At 41.4% G+C, this 18,788-nt stretch overlaps 1 protein-coding gene across 1 annotated transcript; it reads right to left on the bottom strand.

Moving 5' to 3' along the window:
- Nucleotides 1-5,175: 5,175 nt before the first annotated feature.
- LOC142078761 (epidermal retinol dehydrogenase 2-like) lies at nt 5,176-18,468 on the bottom strand. Its single transcript, XM_075141832.1, has 7 exons — nt 18,361-18,468; nt 14,988-15,331; nt 9,520-9,651; nt 8,421-8,520; nt 7,062-7,206; nt 6,365-6,490; nt 5,176-5,836 (listed from the first exon to the last, which is right to left on the bottom strand). Exons 2-7 carry the CDS (start codon nt 15,306-15,308, stop codon nt 5,743-5,745), a joined length of 918 nt encoding a protein of 305 aa, XP_074997933.1. The 5' UTR covers nt 15,309-15,331; nt 18,361-18,468; the 3' UTR covers nt 5,176-5,742.
- Between the last annotated feature and the right edge of the window lie 320 nt (nt 18,469-18,788).

Here is an 18,788-nt window from a genome sequence, read left to right as displayed (position 1 = left end):
TGTTTACTTGCATCCCTCCACATATTTAGTGGACTCCCATTTGAACTGGTGAAATAAACTTCCTCACCACTTTTTCATCTGTCCTCCAGCCGCCTTCTCTAAGGTGCTTTTCCACTGGGGAAACTGTATCTCTTTCCTATCAAACCTAGCTGCCTCTTTCCAAATCTAAGAAGAAGCAGACGACAGGACATTATTCCTTGAACGTGAAGTGATTGTTAAGCGCTCTCTCCCCTTTGAATGAAATTGGAAAACCTGATCCATTTTGGATGGGCAGAGTTACAATCACACACAAATTGAAAGCAATTGTTTTTGTTAATTTTTGTTTTTTTTTGTTTTTTTTTTTTTAATTTTCTTTTTTTTTTTTAATTTTCTGAATGCTAAGGACCAATCCATAATCTTTAAAGTGTTAATATAAATATTATTGCAGATAAAAGCATGAGTGAAGGCAGTCAACCATTTCGTTGGCAATGTAAAAAAAAAAGTTGAAGAAACTAGCTTCATAGCTGTCTTCCAAGTCCTCGGCTCAGAAGCAAGGTTGGAAACAGATTTCTGCCTGTTGCTGCAGGTGCAGATAATTTCTACAATCAACCTCTACCTGCTTCAAGTATTTAATTTTTTTGTGAAATTAACTTGGTATTCATTTTTTTAGGGAGTTGTAACACAGAAGATTTCAACTAGATACCTTGTCATTTTACTCCCATCCTCTGTTACAGACTGACTCAATACCAGCGCGTGGAAATCACATACTTCCTGAAGAAACACTTCAAACAAGCACCTCACCTGGCTATTCTGGTGAGATTTGTTCCTTCTGGATACACATCCTTTACAGATGTGATTACTTGGAACTGACAGCTCTCTCTCAAATTGTTAGAAGCTTCCCAAAACACAGCTATGCTATTTTGCAATAACTGTAAGCATGACTCAAATCAGTTTTGGAATTTAATTAACTGTGCATGGTGAATTGTATGAGCATGCTTCAGGGTCAACCATTATCATGCCAGAAATATGCAGACAGACCAATAAGTAATGCAAAGTGTATTTTCTAAAATTAATATAGAGAAGACCCTCCATATTAGCCCTCCACCAAGAATTCCCACTTCTGGGCAATAATCATTGAGGATTTAATGCTCAACAGATTCCTCAGCTATCACATCTCACTCTGCATTAGTCTCTGAGCTACTTTTACAGTGACGCACTTAATAGAGGTGATGCAGATTCCTCCCCAGTGGGACTGCACCATCACCTAGGTTTCATAGCCTAGATCGTGGCACCTTCATGGTATGAAGTTTATGGTGCTAACAGACAAAACTTGTTCGGCAAGAACCTCTTTTTTTGCTGTTGGCTGCATCTGCTGACAGTGCTGTTGCTGCTGCTCATGTTCTGGCTGTTGATTCTTCTTTCTGTGCCACAGCCAGGGATGCTGCCTCTGGACCTCAAGACATGGAGAGAAGAAAATGTCAGAATATATGCCAGACCCTGTCTTAGGGCTCTGCCTCTCCTGGGTCTTTTCTGTAGTTCTTCCCTCCTGGGCAGGGAGTGTGGAAGACTACCCCAATACAAGTCCTGCAGAACCATGTTTCCTTATATAGATGTGGTTATTCACCACCTTGGAAAAAAGCAACATCTCTCAACACAGCTATACGAATTATCAAGGTTTGTTTTGATCAAGCAGTAACTACCCAGCAGACCCAACACTGCAAGGCACCTTGGCAAGCAGCCTATGACTTTGTTATACCCTTTTCCTGTATATCTGTGTCCAGATCATGAGGACACTCTTATTCCTAGTGTGAATATTGCTGAGGGCAAGGGAAGAAGGTGTGAAAGATTTTTTTCACCCCTCTTCCCTAGACAAAGCTATGTTTTCCTCAGGTATATGCTATCTGCACAACTTCAAGCTGTGAGCTTAGTGGCTTTGGCAAGCAGAGAAAAGATCTGTCAAGCTGGAGACACCTAGAACTACAGAGAAAGTGTGTTATACGCGGAGTGGACAAAAGCCACTGCCTGTAATGCTCCCCCACCTATTGAAGCATCAATGACCCCACCAAGTCTCACCAGAGAGACAGTAGTTCTGCATTCTCCTGGAATATCTGATAGCTGTAGACCCAAACCTGTCTCTCCTGACTGTCACAGCAAAGAAAAACTCAGTCAGAGAAGATAAGTTATTTTGTCAAAAGATTTACTTTACAAAGCCTATGGTTTTGGGTAGCTGCTTAGCAAAGCATGCAGTCCACACAGGTGTCTTAAGATCAACTGCCCCTAGGAAAGTTACCAGAAAAGAGATATCTGCTTGGTTCCTTCCCAAAATGAGATCAGACCACCATGAAGACCAGTTTCCAAGCAGCTGCATATTGCTCTTGGGTATGATTTCCAAATTCATAATAATAATAATTTATTAATAATTATAATAGAGCCTGTTTCTCAGCTGCTATTTTTTTTTGTTGTTTTCCTCCTCAGTCTTGTTCAGAGGATCAAGTTAGTGCCATGAAAAATTATACTCTCCATGCTTTGAAACATTAGAGGATAGCAAGATTTCTGCTACCACAAGAATATGAACTCACATGGAAAAGAAACACAATATGCAACAAAATACCATGTTCTAGACTGTCTTTGAATCTTTGTATCGGTGATTGTCAAGGCACTGCAGCCATCCCAGGCAAATTTGGGACCCATTCATTTTGTTAGAGACTATTTAAAGTTTCAACCAATGGTCACGAAACCAAGAATTCCTTTGTGGGAGCTGCCTGATGTACTTCAGAAAGCAGTCCTCTGCTGTTGTCAGATGTGATACTGTCACAACTGAGATGCTCTTCCATTTCATGTTCTATCTTTTTGTTTGGGTCTCACAGCGATCCTTCTGTGAGGAGTTTTCTTGCTGAGAGCAGGAGGAAAGAGTCCTTCTTAGCATCAGGAAAGTAATCAGTCAAGATCATTGTTATACTGGAAGTAAGCCGTCTTTTATCTCAAGAAGTTCATATGTCACTTGAAGAGCCAAACACTCACCCCATACCACCTCCTGAACACAGGGCTGCTTTTGTGCTGAATTTGTGCTGCTTGACCTCCAGGACACAACTCTACACATCTGTCATGCCGTCTGAGGAAATGTGGGAGATCAAAACCACTAACAGGATAGGCTATTATCCTCCAGTCACACAAAGTAATTTGACAGTGACTGTAATATTCAAAGTGGTAGCAGCACACTTGCATGAAAGCAGTATTTGTGTACTCCTACCAGGACAGCTAGCTAGCAGAGATTTTCTAATGAAGCTCTGCATGACAGATTATGCACACTCAACCTACTACAGAACTTGGTCTCTAAAAGATACGAACATATTGGAGTGAGTCCGGTGAAGGGCCGCAGAGACAATTAAGGTACTGGAGCACCTGTCATACAAGGAGAGCTGGGACTGCTCAGTCTAGAGAATAAAAGGCTCAGGCTCAATATGCGTAAGTACATGATGGGAAGGTGTAAAACATAGAGCCAGACTCTTAGTGGTATCCGCTGAAAGGACGAGAGGCAATAGGCACAAATTGGAAAAAAGTACATTCAATTTAAACATAATTTTCATTTATTTGTTTTTAAACTGCTGTGTGTTCACACAGTTCACACCTGGAACAGGTTGCCCAGAGTCTGCAGCCTTAGAGATATTCAAAACTTGACTGGACATATACTGAGAAACCTAATTGACCTTGCTCTGAGTAGAGGTTCTTTCAGAGCTCCATGATTCTGTGAAGCAGTGAAATCCCTATGGAGATGTACTTCTCTGGCACAGACTATCAGGTAAGGTCTCCTAGTGGTGTGACAAACCCGAACCTGCCGAGAATCCACAAATCTCACAGCCAGACTCATTGCTTTCAATTTCCCTCAGCAGAACACGTTTGCAGAGACGCTAAGAATGAAAAGCTACTTGCTCTCACAAGAGCTGGACTTCGATACATACTGTTCATATGTATAATCCACTTCTCTCCTCCTTTGCTCCAGAATCCTGAACACCTAATATTTCATAGTTAGGAAGAAAAATGTGCTCTGTTAGTATAAAAAGGTGAGGAGTCTGCAAGACACGGATACACCGCACAGTTATTAGTGGTTGTCTTTGTGAACAGTGCAATGTACATATGGACAGCACATTTAGGCAATATCTGGTTTTTAATTCGTAACTTTCATTTCTGAAGTGTACTGTAAAATGAGCAGAATTTCTGAGATAGAAAAGCTGCAGATCTGAAAGGACAGTAAGACAAATCTTTTCTTCATCAGTCTGAATTCTAACTCTCATCAATCCATCATAAAGGTAAGGCTATTTTTAACACGCTTGTTTTACTCAGTGTTTCTTGCTCATCAGTAATAAAGTAGTTCTATGTAAGCCTTTTCCGCTGGTAATCCTCACTAATTGTATAGACAAGGGAAATGAAGGTAGGCCATCATGGGGGAAAAAAACATTAAAAAAAATCACCCTTTTCTCCATACAGTCCTTCAAATAATTGCATGCTAATGCATTTTAGTCTTAGTTTGCAAGTGTTACCAACTGCCAGTAGAGTACTGTGACATGAAGTGGGCTTAGCCAGCATGTGCATAAATGACATATTTAAGGTATAATCTTCCTTTTTCTTGTTTTGGATTTACCAGAAGTCAAGGGGGCTTTCAGTTTTCTAAGCGGCCATTGTCAAAAAGGGCAAGGCCTCCTCAGCATATGTCCAAAATAAATGGATAGTCCTAAGGGTAAAGGGAAAGTAAAACAAGACTCTGTAGACACAAGGCAACCTGCTGCCCAATTCAGAGAAGCAAACCAATGCTGTTACTCAAGCTATGGCTGTAACGATCCCACTCCAGTTCTACCAGCATCATTCCTTTCTGAAACAATCCCAAGAGAAGCCCTGATTTACAATGTAATACCTTTGCTTTTAGTAGCTCATTGTCTTACTTGGTAAGATGTTTGATAGCCCACCTAGACTTGCAGTCTTATGCTTTATAACTACAAGTTTATTCTGCTTAGGAGATGAAAATTTAAAATTGTTCTTTGTATCTTTGAAGTGCAATATTTTAAGACTTCTACTACAAAGTTGCAGTCATAGCTTTTAAAATAGACAAAAAGTAGATTAGCAGCACAAATATATAATTTACATCCTTCCCCCTCCCCACCCCGACATCCATAGTCATCTGTGAGTCCTGAGATCACCACCTCCAAAAATTAATATATTTCATTGGTTTTGCACCAACACAGCACATATTTTCATTCCACAAAACTTCCATTTGTATAAATTCAAATCCGTTGTTTCAGGAAACTCTTGAATTCCTCAGCTTACCAGGGGATGGTAACGGCACCAGCAGTACAGCCCCTCCTCATGGTTCAGTGCATGGCAGCGAGAAGTCAGGTCCACTAGAGGTTTTCCTGGCTCCCTGACAAATACACGTAGTTTCTTGGCCCCTTTTCCCCCCAAAGTTGCCAATTATTAGTTTGTGATGCAGGATCATATTTAAGGCATTATAACAGACATAATCAAAGGAACCAATTTCAATTAATGTATTTCCATAATATGGTGAAAAGAAAACAGTTCACCGGATTAAAAAAAATAGTTTGAGTGAAAGCTGTTGATTAAGAGCCAATTAAAAAGCAATTTCCTTACAAATTGTAACTAACGAGAAGTGAGGCACCTTAAGTTCACAGCTGCTAGAGAAGCAAACCTTTCCCACCACCACCTTTGACAAGGTCCACTTTAGAGTTGCTGGCCTCTGAATTTTGCGCTTTTTCAGTCCTCCTTCGCTCGACCTTTGAAACTATCCATGACATGGAGGCTTCCAAAATACTCCATAAGGAGAACAGTTACTTTCACTGGTAAGATACTGTAAGGTAGGGAAGTTGAAGAAGAAGAGAAAAAAAAAACCAAAACAGACATCAGAAGACTTGTACAGTTTTATCACAGAGTTATTTTTACCTGGCTAATACTGGCAAAGACAGTATACTTTCTAGAATATAGTACCACTGGTCCTCTCAAAATATCCATTACACCCATTTGGCAGTCTGAGTTATTGGACAGATCAATTTCCCAACCTGACTTGCAACAGTCAGAAGTGCCCTAACGCTGGGGCAGAACACCAGATATGCAGTTACTGCGGAGCAGGCCAGCCTCTACAGCCCACAGTAAAACTGCACCCCAGTGGAATCAGCAAGTCACAGTTAGACATTTCTGTCATTGTTCTGTGGTCCAAGGGTAGACTGAATCCCTAGAAACAAAAACTCCAGAAATGTGCAGAACTTAACGAAAATTCACACCAACAAGTAGAAGCCTGGTTTGCACTTTTAATCAAAAACATAGCTGAAACATCCCTGGACAGAAAAGAGAGGGGAAAAGAAAGAAAGGCATAACTTACTTTTTCAAAGCGAATAAGAAATAAAGACTGCGTGGTAGCACCAATATTTCTTGGTTCCGCCGAATAGCAGTGATTATCTTCTCAGCCACATACGCTGGCTCCAGAGTGGGAACCAGAATTGGCCACCTGGAAGAGAAGATATTTCTTACTATAATACAAATTGCTTTGGATTCACATTTTACTCAAAATAAGCCTCCATTTTGCAGTTATTCTTCTGAAAGAAGAAACAAATACCACAAATCCTATGAACAACAGAACTTTCATTATGTTAGAAAGTAAGTGGCCATTGTTATTTTCCCTTTGTATGCTCTCTCATAAGACAAATCTGCATAGTCCTCATATAAAGGCACACTAGGCTTTTATTCGGCTCCTAAATTTGTCATTACACAAGCATATCGAGCAAAGCTATGCCACTGATTTTAGGAGGTGAACGGGGGTTTAGAAACTGGAGAGGACAACTGGAGCATTTGGCTTCTGCAGAGGAAAGGACACCAGTTACGTTTCATGTTTAGTAGAGTACTGAGGGCTTTGCCATTTGAGTTGCCCAGTCACTGGATAGCACTGTTAACACCCATCTGAGGCTCTAAAAATAACACAAGCGGAGAAAAGCCTAGTTCATGATTTTCATAAAGGAAATAGGAGTACCTAACATGCTAAATGTGCAAGTTGCATAAAAACCTCGCAAGAGTTTACTTACTTGCTTCCACAGCCATCAAACATTCCTGTGTTTATGATGTAAGGACACACAATTGTGGTCTTAACACCAGTCCTTCTCAGACCTCTCATCTCTAAATCAACTGACTCTGCAAAACCAACTGCTGCAAATTTACTTGCACAGTAATCTGTAAAATAAATAAAACATTAATTGCAGTTAAACATTTTATTTACTGATTAAACTTTACTAAACAGGTTCAGTGAGTCCTACCACTGAACATGTACACAGGAGCAGTAACAATTTTTGTCAGAGAACAAGGACAAAACTATGCTCTAGTAAGTAAACTAACTAGCCACAGTTTTTTGTTGTGTTTTTGGTTTTTTTGGTTTTTGTTTTGTTTTTTTTTTTTACAGTATACAACAGCAGCACTATAGTGTAGAAATAATACATAAACAGTACCTGCAGGAAATTACTGTCCAATAATAAAATACTTTACAACAGAGTAGGAACTGTTTTCAGGATTAGGTTACTAATAAAATTTGCCTTTAATGTGATTCACTTCTTTACTTTCCCCTCTCCCAAGTTAACTGTTGTTCTAGACTGGCAGACAGAGGGTTCCTCATCGCATCCCTACTATCACCTTCCTACTCTCTACTGAATAATAGCAAACTAAATTATCTTTTCATACCATACCTTATCTTTGAATCCATGCATGGGCTTCTTATGCATCAAACTCAAGCTTTCAAGACTCTCTAAATGTGGTTTCAACTTGAAACTCCATTTGTCTTCATTATCACTGCCTTGAAGCTAGATTTCTTTTACTGCTATGTCACCTTATTTCATTTTCCTGCCCCTTTGCAAACGTTTTCCAGAAATGCCTTCTGAGTTTGCCCTACTCAACACTTTTTTCCCAATCACTGTATGGGTCCTCTTGAATGAATGGCTGAGAGACAGAATGCAAAATGAGATAACACACCTCTGCCTCTGTAGCACATCTGGATTTCAGTAGTTCTTTCAGTTAGGAAAACCTGTACAGGACTCTGCTTAGCTTGAGAACATACTTGCAAAAAAAAAAAAAAGAAAAGAAAAAAGTGGGCCCCACCAAATACCTGCAAGTTAACTTTAACAACATGGAAGTTTTCAGTTTCCAAAGTTCTAGGTGGCTCCTAGATCCTCTAACTGCCTTCCTCCTCTAACTGTTTCACAGCACTGCTCAGCATCTGGAAAAGTCTTTTGAAAGGAATGGTCTATTTAAGATCAGCTGAATTGAAAGTATGACCACTTGCTTTACCTATATGCAAAGACCCAGAAACTCAAAATTAGGATTTTTTTTCATGAGTATTGATTGCAGAGTTTAAATCAAACTAATTGTCTAAGTGAACATTAGCTTTAATACACTACCTGAAAGACGATTGACTCCAGTCAGTCCCGCTGAGCTTGCAATACTAACCAAGTGCCCATGGTTAGAGGCTATCATCGCTGGGAGGAAGGCTTTGTAAGTCTGCAATGTAAGTCAGAGTTGCAATGAAACATTTTATTAAGTAAGCTATGTGCTATAATATTTTGAAGGTGGTGTTTTTAAAGAAATTCTCCCTACCGTTTAAATAAGCTTTCTCCCCTTCCATTATGGAAGGGAAGGAGGGGAAGAGGAGTTTGTTGGTTGAACTCTAACCTTCAACTACTAAGCTGGGACTTTCCAGGCCCCACCAGTACCACTTTCTCCTCAACACTAAAGACAGATGGTAATTTGCTGAAAGCTAAAGATATAGCTTCAGCTAGCTGTTAAGCTTCTTTCAGCCTGAAGCTCAGCACTGCAATGTTTCAAATGAAAATTAAGTGTTCACTGCAGATTTTGTAAAATGGCGAAAGTTTGAATTTAATGTCTTCCTTCTATTAAATTAATTTAATCTTTGTGATTAAATTTATTTATGAAGAAACCGAAGCATGTTTTAATATCCCCTTTGCAATTCTTTATGATAGGAACACCATATAGATGACCTGCCTTCCCTGGAAGGAAGAAAAAGCGTATTAAGTTACTTATTTTGGACAAAAGCCACACTTAATAATAAGAGCATTGTCTGAATATGTGGTATTTCTTACTGAAAATATCATAACCACAAAGCAACTAGAACACTAACAGAATTGAACACTTCTCTGTTACTAGGCCTGCTTCATGTCAATTAATATTGAGGGATTATAACATATGACTAGCTTCAGAATTTAGCAGATGGTGAACTTCAGTTCTTAAGAGCATTTCTAAATATGAAGCAGATTTGTTGCCACCTACCTATCCCAGAAGTTCCCAAAGGATCCATTCTTCCACCCTTTTTTTATTTTACAGACTCCCAGGCATAGAAAGTAATTTCTTGTATCATTTCTGACTGAACTTACAAGGAGCTATATATTCTTGCATATTTTCCTCAATTTCAAAAGGCAAAATTAACACTGAAAACATGGTAAAAGGATGCTTTAGTATGTATATGCAAAGTACAGCTATTACCCAGAAGTGTGCCATTATGTTCACTTCCATGGTTTTTTCCACAAGTGAATCTGGAGCATCAATAAACCTCTTCCCAGTTACAATACCAGCATTGTTGACTAGGATGCTAACGTCGCCAACTTCTTTTTTAACCTAAAACAAAAAGCCTCAAGATATTACACAAATTCAAAACATGCTTTCCAAGTTTTATATATGAAACATAAGAAATAGAACTATTGCACATTTCAACTAAGTTGAACTTATTATGCTTGTTATAGATCCAAACACCTCAGGTTCTTGCATGTTCTCACCTGATGCCTGCTTAGAGCTGAGTCTACAACTGGACTTTCTTTGGAGGTGTGGAGCTCAGCAGCTCCACACAGGCTTCTGCTTTCAACACCTCTGGTTCTTGCTGTGGCTCTTCCAGATAAATCTCTATTGCAGAGAGCTTAACTAACCCAACGAGTATTTTGCCACAGTAAAACTTAAAACCATCTTAAGACCAATGAGCAATTCTGTTTGTAGGGCCATTTCTATGCCATGCGGTGAGCAGCAGTACATAGATCCTCAGGCAAGTTCAGCAGAATCAGGTACATCAAATCTATGTGAGGGCTGCAATATCTAAACTTTCGCTTACATTATACTCAAATCCTCTTGTGTTTTCCACAAAGAAACTTGAGCACAGAAGCAGTGCTGCCATATGACTTGAAAGCTGAAGCCAGCTTGCACAATACTTGAGTCCTCTGATGAGCAGAAGGAAAATTGGATTCCCTGTTGGTAGCGTTAATTGCCTGCATCCCAACAGTCCAGGGATTCATCTCTCCCACTGCACAGGGCAGCAGCTACTTAGTAGCATCTTAATATTTCAGACATTTCAGGATTCTTCATGCTGTTTTCCACATGTTCCACTTCTCCTGACTGCAATTGTTAAACACTGACATGTATTACATAGTAGTTTTTCATTAGTGGTAACTTTACTTGCATCCACAGCACACACATTAAGCCAGACTTCCCTGCAGCTTTCCAGGGGAGCAGATGGAGTTTTCTGCCCTCAGTGTGTTGGACTTAGAATGGGCAAACAATCCCTTTTGATAAGAAGTATTCCTCATATGCATAGGCAGTGAAAAAGGCCAGCTATAAAATTAATTTCCTCCTTACAACCTTTTTATTTGTTAGATATCTTGACTACTTCAAGCAACTTTATAGGTCAGGAACTTAAGACCTTATCTCACCAAACAAAAAGGTTTTTTTACAAGTTTACTTCTCATGAAGACAGCCTGAAAGAACACCATGTCTCCATTGATATTAGCTCTCAGGACAATACAAGAAATGAGAAAACTGTAGGAAGAGTAGTAGTTTGTTATGAAAATTAAACAAAAGCTGTAGGGTTCTGAATAAAGGAAGATTTTAGGACATGTGCCTTCACAGAAGGCAAGTGCCTTATGAGCTTCTGGAGCTCATGGTGCATAAGCTTGTTTCTAGTGTATTTGCTTCAATTCTAACAGCGTACCAGAATCCTTATAAGATGGTTCCCAGAAAGTAAGTTGGCTAAAGAATAATATCTACACATTTAGTTCAGTAAGAGGAAGTATAGTTCTCATTTTAGCTCCAGACTGAGAACTTTCATGAACAGACTCACCTGAGAGAACTATAGGCCAGCTGACACCAAGACATTGTGCCAGCTTTCAAAATGAGAATGAAAATATTTAATGCGATATTTGAAGTACAGTTCATTAATCTGAGCTATCTGGGGAAAAAAGAAATGAGTACTCTGTATGTTGTTTAATTTGCGATTTCCAGATCAAGTGCTAAACATGTGCTGATCAGTAGCTTTGGGAAACCATGTTGGTTTTATGCCATCTTGCCATACAGTTGCAGATCACTGAACCTTTTTTCTTAATGGCGTTTCCTTTGCGAGGTGCCTACAGTGACTGAAGAAAGCACAAGCAGACCAGGTAGGCTAGCCTGTATAGCAGTAAAGAATTAAAGGATAATTTACCACCTATCTTTTATTCTAACTTAACTTCCTCATCTTCCTTAAACTTGTTCCAATCTTGTCCACGTTTTTTAACTAAGGGTTTAAAAAACAGAAAGCAGCCTTGGTAGGATTATACAGAGCAGCTTTTATAATAAATTCATCAGCCAGAGCCCCTCTCCACCTGAGTCATTGCTCACGCATTCTTGTCTGTCTACTCCCCTCTCAAAGAGTTGTCATGTAACAATTTAAATATTTCTGAAGCAGTGCCACATGATGCCCATAGGCAGCCTTAGAGAAGTTGTTCTAGTCACCAACCTGAGTATGCACCCCTCATCACAAGTTAAAAGTAGCATGCATTCAGAGACATAAACATAATCATTAGTAAGTGATGCCTTAATACTGCCTCGTGTCAGATGATCTAGCAATTCTGGAAGCCTAGACCAGTACCCCAAATCTACCCTTTGGGGCAAATAACAAATACCTGAATAAGTGGTCATGGTTTTTTTTGCGCAAACAAAAGACAGACAGAGGTGGGGGATGTGGTACATACAGCTTATAACTTGGTGATTGGGGTATTCAGGTGAGATGGGAGAAGGGAAATAAGAACAGAACTCGATCATCCCATTTCTAACTAGTGGCAAGAACCTGAACAACCTCTTCCTTTACCACCTGTCTCTACTCAGTCTTCCAAAACATATTCACACTTTGGATGGAATTCTAAGCATATTCAAGGGCCTTCCTGCAACCCAGACAAATAATTCCAGCTTTACAACACCTCTGCTCATGCTGCTTCCACACTAACTAGATATGGCAGCTCTTTCCTCAGCAAATTAGCTGTTTTAATTCCCTTCTCTCAGCTCTCCCCTGTGCATGACAGAGCCAAGAAACTCAGCCTAGGCTTCCACACTCTGCTTTGAGGCCAAGTACAGAAGACCTTTACCGAGCCTTTTCCTTAACTATTAAGGGGGTGGGGATAATGTCAACTTTTGAGAGCTCTAAACCTCTCCATTTGTGCAGTGCAGGAAAGTATTTCCCAGGTGTTTGTTTTAGGCCTAGGTAAGGCAAGTATTATGCAAACAGCTGATCTGGTTAAATATCCTTTTGAGGTATAAACACTATTTCCTGTTTGTTTCTGCGTTTATAGTTATGCTTTTATACTGAAGTTAAGTAGTGAGCAATTCCCACAATTCCTAAACAGCATCCCAAAGTGTCTACTTTCTAAGAACCACAAACCCGTCCGTAACTGCCTACAAGAGGTGGAAGAAAGCACTGGATGTTTTATAGGTAGCATGAATACCACCAGGAAGTGTGCTTCCACTGTTGCTGCTCCTCTGCACAGGAAAGAAGATTCTCAGAAAAGTGGCAGACTGGCTGCAAACTGTCATCTTGACTAACGAGCAAGAAAAAACAGTGAATAAGCAAAAAAGTACCATGCAAGAGAGATCCTGGAAGTAAATGCGAGCCCAGATGCAATTTTGTAACATGATAATGAGGAAAAGGCTTCCCTTTCTTCACAAGTAGGAGGATCAAAAAACCATAGAGTTACTTCCCTCTTTCAAAGCCCTAGATTCTTAAAGTTTAGCTGAACTCGAGGGAGGGAGGGGTAGGTCAAAGAAGGCCACATTCCTTTTGGGGTTGGGTACTTGTGGAACAGGGACATTCGAAATAAATTTTAAGCTATAGCTCTTGATAGCCAAAAGCTGTCCTTCATCCTGTTGGTACAAGGACACCACATGTGCAGGGCTCTTTGGTTTTCTTCCTACTGAAGTGACTTTTTCCTGGTCTCTCTGTGTGGCTGATGAAGTACCAGAAGCAGGTATTTAAGGTTCACATACATTTCATTTTGGCTTTGAGATTGTTTTATACTGGGCACAGAGTTTTCAGCCATGTCCTGCCCTGCCTGCATGAATTTAGTTCGCTATAGTCTTGCACAACTCCAAGTCATTGCATGAAGCTGAATCACCGGGGGTAGTGGGAAACAAAACCTGGAACTGTGCTGCCTCATCTTGCCAAGGCTGCCACTGCACACTATGAGCCAAAGTCTACTACACCACGTTAAGTAATCAGTGGCACCAAGCACTAACTAATACTAATGTCTTTTTGTCACTAATAAGATGGGAAAGTTGTCAGCATGGTTCTGTATCAGTTGTCAGCAGGACATGACATTTCTGAAATAATAGTAGTAGAGTATTTTCTTCTATGTGGATCAGCAGGAGGATTATTAGTGGATCAGCTGTTAGTGAACTGCTGACAGAAGATTATAAGCAAGGAATCATGCACTGAGACCTTCTTACCACTTCTTTGCTTTTCTTACCTTTGTTTTTATCACCCCTAACCTGTGTCACACACATATCTACACCCTCTTCTCCTTTTTATATTTGGCCAGAAAGGCTCTGCTACTGCTTTTCTCCATGGGACTGAAGTGCTAGCCCTTGAGTCCTCAAAACTGAAGGTTAGTTTCCATCTTCTTCATTCCAGTGTCCGTCACACTACCACACTCCCCCCTCCTCCTCCATTCCTCCCAGTTCAGAGGGAAGCACAGTTACAGGCCTGTGGTGAGACGTGCAACTGCTCTGCAGGGACAGATGTACAACTCAGCTGGCGAAACAGAGCTGCAAGGGGGACAAAGGGTGATCAGCATTACCAGAATACAAAACCAATAGTACCAGCCTCTAACAAGCTGCAAGTCATGCACAAGCTTCACTGATCAGAAAGTTTTTTCTAGTCATTTTTGCACAGATAGAAAAATGCAGAACGCTAGAGCTTCTTAAACAGCACCAAAAGAACATTATTTCAGCCAACAGATGTTCCTGAAGACAGCTGAACTTTTTTTTTTTTAAATTCATCCTTAGGCAAACACTCACTGTGGAAACTTTCTAGTCCAACAGTTAAGTTTAGCAACTTTTGAAGCAAATTAGAACAGGTTGTTATAATGGAAACTGTTAAGCAATTTTAGCTTTTGGCAATTCTATTACTCTGCCCAAAATATCTAACCACATGCTGTATTTGCTAAGCTCTTCAGAAAGGAAAGTAAGAAATATTTAAGACTTCAAGATACATTTATTAATTCTGATAAAGCGAGTCTGCAAAACAAAAAAATCTACTCACAGCCATGGAATTATTTGAAAATTGCCTAAGCAGTTAATCCTTTTTACAATGTACGGTCTTCAGGGTTTACTTTTGGTAAAAGGTTGCCAGAACTTGAGATACTGCTTTAGCTTCAAAGCCCTTCACCAGTAAGTGCTTTCTCAATAATTGAATGAATGAGAAGCTACCCAGTTGAAATTAACTACTGAAAAAGAGAACCATCTGTTTTTATTTTTAAAAGGAACAGAGGTACATAAGTCAACTCTAAAAAACAGTATTTGTGAAATAAGTAGCATGTGCAATACGTTCTGAATGAATTAACTTTAATCTCTTGCTTTGAGGTCACTGAAACTTATCATACATCATACACACGTGCATACACTCATCCTAGAACAGTGCCAAAGCCACAAATAAGATACTTTACCTGATCAGCTACTCTGTAGACATCCTGCCTTTTGCTACAGTCGCAGATGTAACAGTATACTCCCACCGCTCCGTTTTCTTTGGCCAGTCTACTTGTCTCCTTGAGCCCCTCTTGATTAATGTCCCAGAGAACCACTGTGGCTCCAAGGCTGGCAAACTTTAAAGATAAAAGCCTTCCAATGCCACTTCCTGCTCCTGTTATTAATACGATTTCACCACTAACATTCTTCTTCCGTCTAGGCACAACCAAGAACACTAGTGACACCAGCAAGTAATAAACAGAAAGTCCGATGACTTTGAACGTTTCCAGGAAGAAGTTCATCTTGAGGCTATTTCTTCCGATACCTGATAAAAGAAAATGTTTACCAGATAGAATAAACCATAAAAAGAGAAAATGCAAACATCAATATTTCAAACTTGAAAAGCATTTTCAGATCCATTTGAAATATTTTCTCTAGCCTGCTTCTGAGTGTTGTTTCAAAAAAAAAAAAAATAGGCTTACATCTGCACATCTGACCCATTTGTCCTGTTTTTGTATTATCTCCAGGTTGCTCCTACTCTCCTCCAGAACACAGCACACAATTGATTTACCATTTGCCAAAAGCAGGAAACACCTACCCTCATCTGCTTTAGAAATTCCCCATCCCTCACGTCATCGTCATGGGTTTCCACCTCTGCTCTGACAGAACGTGGACTCAAAAACTAGAATCAAAAAAGTGATAGTTGCGCCTTGGGCATCTTAAGCAGAAATGCATGGCAATTGCAAATCAAAACTTAGGGCTTGATCAAACAACTTTAGTGCTCACAAGCTAGTACTTTAGGTCAGGAAAAATTCTCCTTTTAGGACCACAACTTTTGCTTTGTAGGCACTCCTTGTCATCAAGAAATCATACGCAGACCACGTCGCAGTCTCAACCCTGCTGAAAAACTGCCAGCATAGGGAGCTTCAGAATATGATATGCTTATAAATCTCCAAAACACACCAGGTAAATTCCTAGCTGTCACTACTAGCTTTTCAACTACCAGTACCACCATTATGGAAGAGAGCCTGCTTTTGCAATTGAACAGAGTGTTTTGTTTAGGAATGCGTTGCAAAGCTGTTGACTTTCTTCTCTTCACCTCCCTGCATTAAGCTAATGTCACAGGCTTGAATCATACCATCCCAGGTATGCATTTAACTTCACAGTCTGTACTCATCACAGTAATGCTAACACTGAACAGGCACTTAAATGCTTGAAAGAATGCTATTTATTTCCCGGTATACAAATGCTATGCAAGAAATGCACGCTTGGTCAAAGCAGGTTTTAATCTTTGACTGACTGTGGTATGAAGGATTAATATCTTCCTTCTCAGCTAAAGGTAGAGCACACTGGCACTTACACTTCAACCTTTAGCACTACACACCCAGTTTCATCACCTCTCTTAGTCAACATTGCTACCTATGTGTATGATCATGTTTGTCAATCGTGTTTGACAAGTGCCAAGAGATAAGTTACTTACATCTCTGCTACTCTGAGCTAAGTTCATGAAATTTAGCATGTGGACATACACGTGTTATCATGAGTCTCAAGTTTTGTACATGGGAAACAAGGCCAGTCCTGAAAAGGGATAGGCCACTGCTAGAACAGAGCAAGTTATTTCAGAAAGTTTTCTGGCAGAAACATTAGGACATCTTAAAACTATTCTGATAACAGAATAACATTCATCAAAAACATAGTGGGTAGGGAAATAAGTTCTTCTTTCTGAAGAACAGGAGTCATAGGGTGAATGTTTTCTGTTCTTCGTTCCCTTTAAAATGGGACAAAATGTGTGCAGAAGTTCTGGCACAGATGGAAGGCAGTAACACCAGGAAGAAATATCGAAACAGCATAGGAACATTTTTGTAGCGCCCATATTGACATCTCCTGTATTTCTCCTGACATTTCTCACAGCTACAGAGCTACTACAGATATAAGCAAAACCAGAGTTATACAGGAAAAGTGTTATTAAATTTCATGTACATCAAAAAAACAGCAAAAATTTTTGGAAACAAAAGTTCTTTGCTGGGTCTAAAACAGAAGCAACAAATCTTTAAAATAAATGCAGTTGCTGAATTTAACTTGATTATACTAACTTAATGCACTTAATGTAACCTCCTCCATGTGCATGAAAACACATTGGCATCTCTGGAGTAGATGTTATATAGTTAATCCTTATGGAAAAACAAAAGAGGTGATTGCCTTCAAAGTATAATACACAAGTTGACCTAAACCTAGTTTAGAACTTATGTCAGTAATTTAAGTAAAATAACCATGCGTTAGCCTTGCATAGGACAGAGGCACATCAGATCTTACAGAAGTACTGACTTCTCTTAGAGAAGTACAGTGGTTTTAGGCATACAGACCATTTTCTGTTAGAACACCAATTCCGCATCCTTCAATGAGACGCTTAACACTGACACGTCTCTCACGCAACCCAGCTTTGACTGGACCAGGAGTCCTCCATTCTCACCAGCTCACTGCATTAGTACTGCTAATCACACTAGCTACTGTAACCAAGCATATCCACACAGACAAATCAGCCAACACACTTGGCTGATTTTGGCTCAGGGATCTATTTACAGGTGAATTAATCAAGGGTACCTTTGGTACACATAAGATCTCAGATCCCTTCTGATGCCATGTATTGTTTTTTAATATGCCTACATCCACACAGACGTAAGTGTGAAAGGCTTTTATGTTGTAGTGAAGTATCAAAGGTTTTACAATGGCTTATCAGACAGATTTCTTTTCAGCAGACTCGGTCCATGTGCTAATGCTCACAGCCGAGTGGCTCTTGCAGATTGTCAGTGCTCACAAAACACAAGGGCAGAATTGAGGCTGGCATCCAAACCGCAAAACACCTCTGCTAGCCAGAGGGATTAAAGGTTGGTCAAGCAATCACCTGAGCAGAGTTTGGCAAGCATGAATTTGCTCGCTGCATCTAGAGGGTGGTAACCCCCCCAAAAACATAGTGGTCCTGTAGCCAAGACAGTCCAAGGGCTGAGGTGTAGCAATACCTTCCTCACCACCTGAAAGACGCTGGACTACCTTACTCTCACCTGGCACACCTCGTCTGCTAACCCAAGTAGCATCATCAAAAAAAACCCCACAGGCAGTGTCAGCTGCGGTGATCAACTCACCGCCCTCTCCCAGGCCCGCCTCCGCCGCACGCCCCCCCCCCCGCCGCCCGGCTGCCCGCACCCCCCCAGCGCGGCACCAGCCCTGGCAGGGGCGAGCGGAGGCGCCCGGCGCCGGCAGGAGGATGGAAACAAGCACGGCTCCCCCCGCACCCTGTCCCGTCCCCCGAGGCACGCCCGACCCGCAACGCCCCCGGGTCCCCGCGGCCGCGGGTACCTCCGCCTGTCGGGCTGAAGGACAGAGAGGGCACCTCCGCCTGCCCGGCGTGGCGCAGCGGCCGGCGGCTCCGGGGCGGGCGGGAGAGAGCAGGCCACGGGCGGCGGGGAGCAGGCAGGGCGGGGTGGGGCGGCCCAGCCTTTATGCGGCAGCCCGCTCCGCCGCGGGGCTGACCGGATGCCCGGGGGCGGGGCTGCCGGGCGGCGGGGGGAGCGGGCGCGGGGAGCGGGCGCGGGCGGGGGGAGCGGGCGCGGGCGGGGCCGCCCCCGGGAAGGAGCGATGCAGGCCCGGGGGAGGCAAGGGCGCTCGGTCCGCTTAGCTCCTCGCTGCGGCCGGGGTAGGGCGGAGGGCTGCAAGGACGGAGCAGCTTGTTGGGCGGGGGCTCTCGGGGCAGCTCCCCCCGCGCCCCCGCCCCCTTTGCTTTTTAA

Source organism: Calonectris borealis, chromosome 2 (genome assembly GCF_964195595.1).
Source record: "Calonectris borealis chromosome 2, bCalBor7.hap1.2, whole genome shotgun sequence".
Taxonomy (NCBI): domain Eukaryota; kingdom Metazoa; phylum Chordata; class Aves; order Procellariiformes; family Procellariidae; genus Calonectris; species Calonectris borealis.
Note: the sequence above shows the minus strand (reverse complement) of the source record. Positions and strands in the feature narration are given on the sequence as shown.

Bases quoted from the DNA above. Each gene is read 5' to 3' on its own strand.
- LOC142078761 (XM_075141832.1), bottom strand. From the start codon at position 15,308: ATGAACTTCTTCCTGGAAACGTTCAAAGTCATCGGACTTTCTGTTTAT. The intron at 8,521-9,519 runs GTAATAGCTGTA...CTTACATTGCAG, and splicing joins ACATAATGGCACACTTCTGG to ACTTACAAAGCCTTCCTCCC. The intron at 6,491-7,061 runs GTAAGTAAACTC...CTTCTCTTCCAG, and splicing joins TTTGATGGCTGTGGAAGCAA to GTGGCCAATTCTGGTTCCCA.